Source organism: Notamacropus eugenii, chromosome 4 (assembly GCF_028372415.1).
Source record: "Notamacropus eugenii isolate mMacEug1 chromosome 4, mMacEug1.pri_v2, whole genome shotgun sequence".
NCBI classification, from domain to species: domain Eukaryota; kingdom Metazoa; phylum Chordata; class Mammalia; order Diprotodontia; family Macropodidae; genus Notamacropus; species Notamacropus eugenii.
Genome location: NC_092875.1, coordinates 85999026 through 86008532, shown reverse-complemented (window position 1 = coordinate 86008532; position 9507 = coordinate 85999026). Strand labels below are relative to the sequence as shown.

The window sequence follows — 9507 nt, the reverse complement described above, 5'->3', positions numbered from 1 at the left end:
GGACCCATGAGGAAGGAGATGAGATGATGGAATGAAGTTCTGGAGGAGTCAGAAGGGTAAGGACAGAAGGACTGGCTTTAATAAAAAGGGTTAACCACAAATATCAAGGAGCTAAGAGGAAAGGGGAGGAAGCAGTTGAGAAAGTGTGTGGAGGTTCTTTTATATTTTAAAAAAATCTGAGTCAGCAGGGTCCATGGGATTGCCTGTTAAGGAGACTCTGGCCCTGTAACTTGCACATCCCCCCTTCACCTTAGTTCATGCATTCTACAATCATGCTTATACACAAGGCATTGATATCCTCTCAAGGGAGATGATTTTCACTGAAAGGGGTGGGGGATGAGAGGGTCAGATGACTAAAAGTGTCCTAAACATTTTACAGAGAGGAACATGCTGTGGGCCTAGAAAGCAGGCATCTCAGCATCTTCGAGAGGGGTTAGACAGTTCATTCCAGGCAGTAGGGGGAGAGAAGAGCAAGGGACTAGAAACATTTGTCATCACAGCTTACCTCAGACACTGTGTAAATAGCAATAGCAAGATAAAGCTGGAAAGATAGACTAGAGCCCAGTTATGGAAGACTTTGCATGCTGGGACCCATTTTTTATTCTTTTACTCAGTGGAGAACTACTGAAAGTTTCTGAGGAAGGCAAGGTTACTCACAAGTGGAAAGGTTAGAGAAGGCAGATGACTGAGACCAGGATAATGGCATTAGGAAAAGAGACTGATAATGAGCAACTGAAAGTAGAGTTGACAGGTCTTTGAAATAATGGAAGCAGGGGACCAGCTGAAGATGGAACTGAAGATGATAGGATGTAAGCCTGGGGATCTAAAATAAAAATCCCATTTTTTGGAAATACTAATCCCTTTCAGGTGAATTTTAAGGGGAAGAATTGGGGGACTCTGGGGTAATGCTAACTGCACTGGAGATGAGAAAAATTTCACAGACTTCCCCACTCTGCCCAGGCAGGGCACAACACTCCCCCTCTTGACCTTTCTGGGATAGTTTAGAATGAGACAATCTCCAAAGGGTACAGATGTGTGTGTGTCAATGTTTCTTTTTGTATCACCTCTGATATTACTGTATTTACTGAGGGGTGAGGGCAAGAGGGTTAGGGAGGAGTAAGGTAAGAGGATAGGCGAAACTCCACCTGACCCTGGGGCACTCAAACCTAGAGCTCAATGAGGGCATCGTTTTGTTCAAATTACAGAAAACATCAACCTGTACGTCCAGTCCTCTCTCATCCCCAGTAAATATCGTCAAGAGTGGCAGAAAGGAAGGAGGGATTTTAAAGGCTTCTTCACAAGGTGGGACAACAGGGAAAGTGCCTCTGGGAACACAAGGAAGTTCAGGTCTATCACCATGCCTTCCCCAAACCTGAACATTCCCTTCTCCAAGGCAGTCTTGGTTCCCACTTCTGAAGCTTTCCAGCAGTTTGACCTTGAGCAAATCAACAAGTTCAGGCCTCTAAAAATGAAGAAATTGGTAAATGATCGTACTTGGTCTCTCCCTCTGTATCAAGTTCCTACTACTAAAGGGTGAGAGATCAGCCCCTGACTAAACCCTAATTTACAAATAGCTAAACTGCTTCAGAGCATAGGCATATCCTATTCCTCATTCCTGAGAGCACCTAAAACCTATCAACACCCAATTTTCTGAAAAGCCTAACTTTAAGCCAGCTATCTTGACCTGGTCCTGTTCAGTCTCCTCATTTAGTCACTCAAACAGTCACATTGAGAAACTTAATTTATTTCTGGTAGAGGGAGGAGGGGACTGGCAGTGCAGGTGGGGCAAAGCCAGTTCTTCTGCCCTACTCCCACCCTTGTCCATCCGAAAGGAGTGGTCAGACTGGGCTAGACCTGATGGCCAGACTGACCATGCCTGTAGGATGAGATGTGCCAGGTTGGGCTGAAGTGAATCAAGCCCAATAGTGAAGAAAGATGTCCATATGAAGGTGCGATCACTTAGGGGGCCGGTATGCCAGTTTCCGACTCTTCAGCACTGACCACTTGTGCCTTTTCATGGCGTAGATGAGGGGGGTCAGCAAAGCAAACATTAGCAGCATCTGGGGAAGGAGACCTCAAAAGGCTCAGGGAGGAACTCCCTTCCTTCCCTCAACATGCTGAGGGCTTCTTGCTCCAACACCCCATCTTTTCCTCTCCTTGCCTCCCAAACCTCCTCCTTCCCCCCATCCCAGCCTCTTCCAGGCCTTTATCACCTTAAGTCCCATGAGTTTGCGATGATCATGCTCTGGTTCAGATGCCCAACGCAGGAAGGTGGCCACATCCTTTGCTACTTGTGACATAGTGGCTGGTGTACCTGTGGGGACCAAAATAGTGACTCAATGAAAGCAAAGTACTACCAATAGGATCTGCTACTAGAGCCCAGACCACTGAAGGGAGCATGGGGCAGGTGCCCTATGGTAAGATAATAGGTTGACAGGACTCTGTGGGTCAGGAAAAGCCTCTTGCAAGGGCCCTGATCTTTTACTTCAACCCTGATAAGGGGACTAGGACTAGTGGGGAATGGGAAGGAGTAAGGCATAGGGAATGGTCTGAGAACAGGACAGAGAACAGAAAGAAAAGAAAACATGGAGGATGGGGATGGTATGAAGCTCACCATCATCATACTCAAGGACCTCATTGTAGATGGGAGGAGCCATGGCAATGGCCTGGCCAGGGAAGTAGGCATTGAAGTAAAGGCCCTCTCGAAGGGAGACTCCAGCAGGTGGGTCACAGTATCCCGTGAGCAGGGAAAAGACATAATCCTCACCGCCGTGCCTGGTCCAGGAGACAGTAGTAAATACTAATTATATCTTCCCAATCCCATGCCCAGACTCCTGATTCACTCACAGGGGTCCCTTTAAGTTCAGGACTTAGCTCAGCTCCCAACCACTGGTTTAAAAAAAAAAAAAAAGGTTGCAGTACCTGGCTCGGATGATGTAGCTGAGGTCGGGGGGTAGTGCCCCATTGTTGGCAGCCCGAGCAGCCTCAGGGTTAGGGTAGGGCTTGGGGAAATAGTCAGAAAGCTTCCCTGGCCTCATGAACATCTCTCCATCTTCATTAGGGCCATCCTGAACCTCTATCTAGAATCCAGACATTAGCCCCTAAATCACCAAGCTATTTAGGTACAGATGATCCCCAGTCACCCAATTCCCCCTTTTCCAAATTCCCCAAAGACTCCCTGGCTATAGCCCAGGCATACACCCTCTCTCCTGTACATCTCCTTCAAGGAGTGCTTCCAGGCCTTTTCTGTCCTGTCTCAATCTCTGAGGACCTAGACCTCTACTCTGATACAGAGATAAAGCTTCCTTACCTCCTCTGCCAAGGCCTTGGCTTCTGATTCAGTGTAGCACACACCCACCAAATGGCGATAAGCCAAGTAGTCCATGCTGTGGCAGGAAGAGCACACCTGCTTATACACCTGGAAACCCCGGCGAATGCTGGAGTGGAAGAGACAGAGAACTCAGGGAAGCTTCAAGTAATTCTTCACTACAAATGAATACACACAATGCACCTCCAGGGTAGACAACTTACTCTGTCCCCCATTCTACCACCTCCCACCCCAAGCTGTCAAAAAGTGCCACCCACTAATTTAAATTCCACAGACTTCAACAGCAAAATCCCAGCCCTACCTGCTATGGTCCAAGGAGGAGAGGAAGCCTCGGTGAGACCAGGGGTAGCTTGGTGGGTGTAGCTCTAGGTCACTGGCACCTACTGCAGTGTGCAGGGCCACAGCAAGCCCTGCACCTCCAGCTGCTAGCACGCCCAGGGCTGATAGCACTACCTTTCGGCCCCTCGAGAGGTTTGAGAATGATGACATTGTGGCAGCCTGCAAGGTACCCACTCAGCTCAGTAATCATGCCACCCTCACTCATGGCTCTCATCAGCTCAGTGCCTAAAGGTTCCCTTCGAGTTCCCAGAAGTATATAAGGCTCCAATTAGTTTATAGCCCACCTCCCCCGCCCTGCCTATTGCAAAGCCCCTATCTCCAAAGAACAGTTATTTACATATAGCCAGATGAACTTCAGACTTCCCCCTTACCCCTCCCACCCCTGGTCCCCCAGGAGAATAGTGGGGAAAAATTAGATCTAGGTTCTACTCTAGACTTAGCCAATGACTCACTGTAACTACACACTAAGCAAGTCCATTCATTAACTACTCTGGTCCTCAGTTTCCTTACCAATAAAAAATGATCTCTAAAGTTACTTTTTCTAACTCCAAATCCTACAATATTCCTATATGGTTGAGGTACTTTCCAGGTCTAAGACTTATTTTACCTATCCTAACTGGAGGAAGGGGAAAACCATCTTCAACAAGGCCTAGGAATCCATTCTTGTCTCCTCTGAAACAGAAAAGGTGACTATCCCCCATCTTTTTCTTCCAATCCAACATGGAGGCCAGCCCCCAGCATTCACCCAACCTTGTCCTAGGCAAGGAATGCATTTTAAGAGGAGGTTTAGACAACGAAGAGGAACACAGGGAAGAAGGGACTCAGAGAGATCTCTTAATTAAGGCAGAAACTCAAGGTCAAAGGTAAGTAGACCAGAACAAGCTGAGGTCATGCCCAGATACCACAATCAGGGAGCAGCACTGTGTAGAGTACAGGTATACAAAGACCTCCATGTCCCTCCATGCAGGATACTCAGGAGGACAACCCAGCTAGGGGCCTTCTGTTTCTAGACAGGCTTGGGGAAGCGGATCTACCTGATTTTTAAAGGATCATACAAATCCTGCTTTAAAGGACCATACAAATCTTACTACCTATCAAGAAGCTAACCTCTCTTCCTCCTGCTGCAACACATCCCTTCTCTCGACACTAAGGCTGCAGGGATGAGAGACAGCATGGCCCCCTCTCTCCTGGAATGCAGGCCTTCAGTCAGCTTCTCCCACTTCCAGGTCTCAGGAGCTCCAGCAGCCATACAAGGCCAAGGTCCCCCATATGGGGGCTGCCAAGGGTGGAGGAATAAGGAGGGAATGAGAGAACCCCTAAATGTTGAGTGGAGTGGGGTAGGCAGACACAGGCCCTAGGAACCCGCAAACAAACCAATCCAAGGGCTAAAACCTACTTCCCCACAGTCAGCCAGCTCTGTGTGAGTCTGGTTTGGGAAGGATTCTCTCTCCGGTGGGATCTCCCTCTCCCAATGCTTAGAGAGGAAGCACTGCCCAGGGCTGGATCCTCCTCTGTACTTTGGGTCAACGTCCCTCCTTAGCCCACAGTCCTGGGTCAAGGTCACCTCAGGTTCCCTGCCAAGGGTAGAGGCATCTAGGGAGGCCAGCCCAAGCTGAGGGGCTCCGTGGCCCTAAAATAATTAGGAGGGGGCCCCACTGATTCAGAGTGGACAGAAAGGTCACGAGGGATCATGCATGGACTGCCTAGGCCAAGGGAGGGTCCGCCCTCCAACTTGACTTGTCCTTGACCTTTCGGGTAACGGAGTGGGGGTGTTAAGGGCAGGCTGGGGCAGACAGGGGACCCCTGGGAGGAAAGGCAGGGTGGGGCGGGGGGCCCGCGGGGGCAGGGAATCGACTCTGTGGAGAGAGGATGGGGGGAACTGAGGCAGGGCTGTGACTCTGGGCAGGGTCCGGGACCAGAGGCATCCAGGTAGGAGTGGATCGGGCCAGCGCTGCGCGGCAGGAACCCTGGGCCGGGGGCCGGGCTCCAGAGCAGAGGCACGTTGCCCGGCCAGGCCTGGGGTGCAGGGAGGGGAGCGGGGACACGGTGCCCGGCCCGGCCCGGGCTGCAGCGCAGGCACCCCGGAGCCGCCCCGGAGCCGAGCCGCGAGCCCGCCGGGTCGGTGCCGGGCCCGAACGCGGGCCCGGCGCCGTGACCTTCAGGCGGCCGCGCCAGGACTGCCGGGCTGGACGCCCGGAGCGGGCGAGGAGGGAAGGGGGCGGTGCACGCTCACCTGGGGCAGCCGCAGCACGAGAGCACCGGGCCTAGCGCCGCCCAGCAGGACCCGGCCGTGGGCGCGCCGAAGCCCCAGCACAGACAAGCGCCCCGCAGCCCCGGACGCCGCCATCTCGGGCCTCCTCCACAACGCCGCCACCGCCGTCCCGTGAGCCCGCGCGGCCCGGCCCAGGAAAGGAGGTCTCGCGAGAGTAGAGCCTCGAGCTCGGGACGCCGCAACGGGGCGGGGCCTCCAGTGAGCCGGCCGGGGTCAGACGGTCCAACCCCAGCGCCACCGCGGAAGGATGGTAGCAGGTGGGGGCGGGGAGAAGTGCGCCTGTGCAGGGAATAAATAATGCCTTAAAGACTTGGAACCTCGAGCGCCCCTACCGCCGCGTTTCCGTGGAAACAGAGGGATGGTGACTGGCCCTCTTCTGTTGTCATAGGAACCGACGTCCTTCCCCCCCATATGGGCGTGCGGCGGTGCCTGCCTTCCTCAGGACACAGAAATAAATGAGGATGAGAGGAAGACGGCTGCTGGAGGACGTCCAGTCCAGTCCAGTCCATCCCTGAGCAGGGATTGCCTCTCCAGCGTCCTCAAGGAACGAACAGAAAAGAGTCGCATTAGACATTTCCACGGGACTTACTTTCCTGCCGCGTCTGACGTCATTGATCACAGGATTTTTTTCTTCTTCTTGGATACTTTGTTTCTTTGGGTCTTCATGGTACTTCTCTCCCGGTTCTCCTCGCCTGCTTAACTGCTCTTTCTTGGGTTCCTTCCGTCATTCATCTTCAAAGTCACCCCCAAAGCCCTGTCGTTGTCCCCTCTCGTCTTCACACTCTCGCTTGGTGACCTCATCAGCGCCCATGGCCTCAAATACTCTCCGCAGTTATCTGGCACCTCATTTTTCCTGAGCTCCAGCCTGACGTCACCATTTGCCAATTTCACTTTGTATCCTAAACTCAACACGTCTAGACCAGAACTCGTCTTAGCGCTCCTCTCAAGGGCATCACCATACTTGCAGTCAACCGTATTTGAAAACTTGCTGCCATCTTTGACTCCTCATTCTCCTTCATCCCACATCAGTTTCCAAATCTTTTCTTCCCCCTCCATGACCTGTCTCACCTCAGTTTCCACATCTATAAAAAGAGGGGCCTGCACTAGAGGGTTTCTGAGGTTCCTTCCATCTCTAAATCTGTGATTCTATATTCCTTCCTCTCCACTGACACAGGAGCTACCGTAGTTCATACCCTCATCACCTCTCACCTGGACACCTATTATAATAGTTTCCTATATGATCTCTCAACTTCAAGCCTCTTCCTAACTCAATCCATCCTTCATACAGCTGCCAAAATAATTTTCCTGAAATGAAGATCTGATCACATCACCTCCTTATCTGTTATTGCTAGGTCAGATATGAACTCCTCTGTTTGACATTTAAATATCTTCACAGATTAGTGGCTCATGGGTAGGCTGAGTCAATAAAATAAAAATGACAATTCTACCCAAATTAATTTACTTATTCAGGGCTGTACAAATCAAGCTAGCAAAATATTGTTTCAGGGAGCTAGAAAAAATAATAAATTCATCTGGAAAAACAAAAAGTCAAGAATATCAAGGGAATCAATTTAAAAATGTGAAGGAAGGTGGCCCAGCAGTACCAGATCTCATCAAAACAATCTGGTACTGGCTGACAGAGTGGTGGGTCAGTGGAACAGATTAGATCTGCAATATACAGTAGTAAATGACTAGTAATCTGGTGTTAGATGAACCCAAAGATCCCTTGCTTTTCAGACAAGAACTCACTATTTGACAAAAATTGCCAAGAAAAGTGGAATATTGGGGGCAGAGCCAAGATGCCTGAGTATAAAGACACATATACTCTAGCACTTTCCCCACAGCCCACAAAATACCTGTAAAAAATGACTCTCAACAAATTCTAGAGCAGCAGAAGCCACAGAACAACAGAGTGAAAGAGGTGTCCAGCCAAAGGTAACCCAGAAGGCTGATAGGAAAGATCTATCTCACAGAACGCTGAGCAGAGTAGAGCCCAGCCCTGACCAAGAGGCACTGGAGGAACAGGAGAATTCTCAACAGAGAGGGTACCAGATCCCCCAACCCATAAGGGACAAAGAAAGCTCCAAAGGTCAGTGGGGGAGGGCTTTCCCAGCTGGGCGAGAGGGGAACAAGGTTCCTCCAGCACTGGTCTCAGGCAGAAGCAGCAGCAGCAACAGCAGCTAGAAGGAGACAATTTGAGTTATTGTGGAAATACAATCAAGATAACACAGAATCTGGCAGTTTCTACATTAAGGGATCAAAGGACTTGAAATATGATATTCCAGAAGTCAAAGGAACTGGGATTAAAACCAAGAATCACCTACCCAGCAAAACTGAGTATAACCTCAGTATTTGGGTAGGTGGAGGGATTATACACACACACACACACACACACACACACACACACACACACACACACACACACACACACACACACATAGACAGAGTACAGGTTGACTTGAATCAGAAGAGATATTCATAAAAAAAATAAAAATCGAGAGGTAAGGGAGGAAAATACTGGAAGGAGAACATTAGAAAAGGAATGGGGCAGGCTTTAACTCGTAAAAGAGATAAGAAAAATTGTGTTCAATGGAGGAGAAAAGGGAGAAGGTGAGAGGAGAAAAGTGAGGCTTACTCTCTTCACATATGGCTTAAGGAGGGAAGAACATGCTCACTAAATTTGGTGTGAAAATCTGTCTTACACTACAGGAAAGTAGGGGGAGGCGACAAGTAGGGTGAGGGGGATGAGGGCAAATGGGAGAAGGGAGTAACTGGAAGTCAACATTTTTGGGAAGGGACAAGGTCCAATGAGAATAAAAAAAGGGGAGGGGGGGACAGGGTAGGATACAGGGCAATATAGTTAGCATTACACAACATGACTATTATGGAAGTCTTTTGTAAAATGACATATATATAGCCTGTATTGAATTGCTTGCCTTCTCAGTGGGGATGGGCAGGGAGGAAGGGAGGAAGAGAAGTTGGAATTCAAAGTATTAGAAACGAATGTGGAGAATTATTATTGCATATAACTGGCAAATAAGAACATAGGTAATGGGGTATAGAAATTTATCTTGGCCTACAAGAAAAGAGAGAAGATGGGGATAAGGGAAGGGTGGAGTGTGATAGAAGGGAGGGTACATTGAGGGAAGGGTAATCAGAATGTAAGATATTATGAGTTAGGGGGAGGGGAGAGACAGAAAAATTGGAACTCAAAATTTTGTGGAAATGAATTTTGAAATCTAAAAATAAATAAATGCAAAAAAATAAAATTAGGTTATTTGTTACCAGTTTTTTTTCAAAAGTGGAATATTGTCACCATATACCAAAACAAGATCAAAATGGGTACACGATTTAGACGTAAAAGGTAACAGTATAAGCAAATTAGGGGAGCATGGAATAGTTTACCTGTAAGATCTATGGGTAAGGGAAGAATTTGTGACCAAATGAAATAGAAAATATTATGGGATATAAAATGGAAAATTTTGATTACATTAAATGAAAAAAGTTTTGCATAAACAAAACCAGTACAGCCAAGATTAGAAGGGAAGCAGGAAACTAGGGAAAAAAA

General features: G+C 48.9%; 1 protein-coding gene across 1 annotated transcript; it reads right to left on the bottom strand.

Moving 5' to 3' along the window:
- Positions 1–1728: 1728 nt before the first annotated feature.
- Positions 1729–6498, bottom strand: CYC1 (cytochrome c1). Its single transcript, XM_072602670.1, has 7 exons — positions 5901–6498; positions 3630–3826; positions 3311–3437; positions 2923–3080; positions 2615–2775; positions 2214–2314; positions 1729–2060 (listed from the first exon to the last, which is right to left on the bottom strand). Exons 1-7 carry the CDS (start codon positions 6012–6014, stop codon positions 1956–1958), a joined length of 963 nt encoding a protein of 320 aa, XP_072458771.1. The 5' UTR covers positions 6015–6498; the 3' UTR covers positions 1729–1955.
- Between the last annotated feature and the right edge of the window lie 3009 nt (positions 6499–9507).

What these genes read in the sequence shown, in the direction of transcription:
- CYC1 (XM_072602670.1), bottom strand. Translation starts at nt 6,014, where the DNA reads ATGGCGGCGTCCGGGGCTGCGGGGCGCTTGTCTGTGCTGGGGCTTCGG. An exon ending in TCCTCCTTGGACCATAGCAG is followed by an intron (nt 3,438 to 3,629) that starts GTAGGGCTGGGA and finishes CTTCCACTCCAG; the next exon opens with CATTCGCCGGGGTTTCCAGG. An exon ending in AGCTACATCATCCGAGCCAG is followed by an intron (nt 2,776 to 2,922) that starts GTACTGCAACCT and finishes CTCCTGGACCAG; the next exon opens with GCACGGCGGTGAGGATTATG.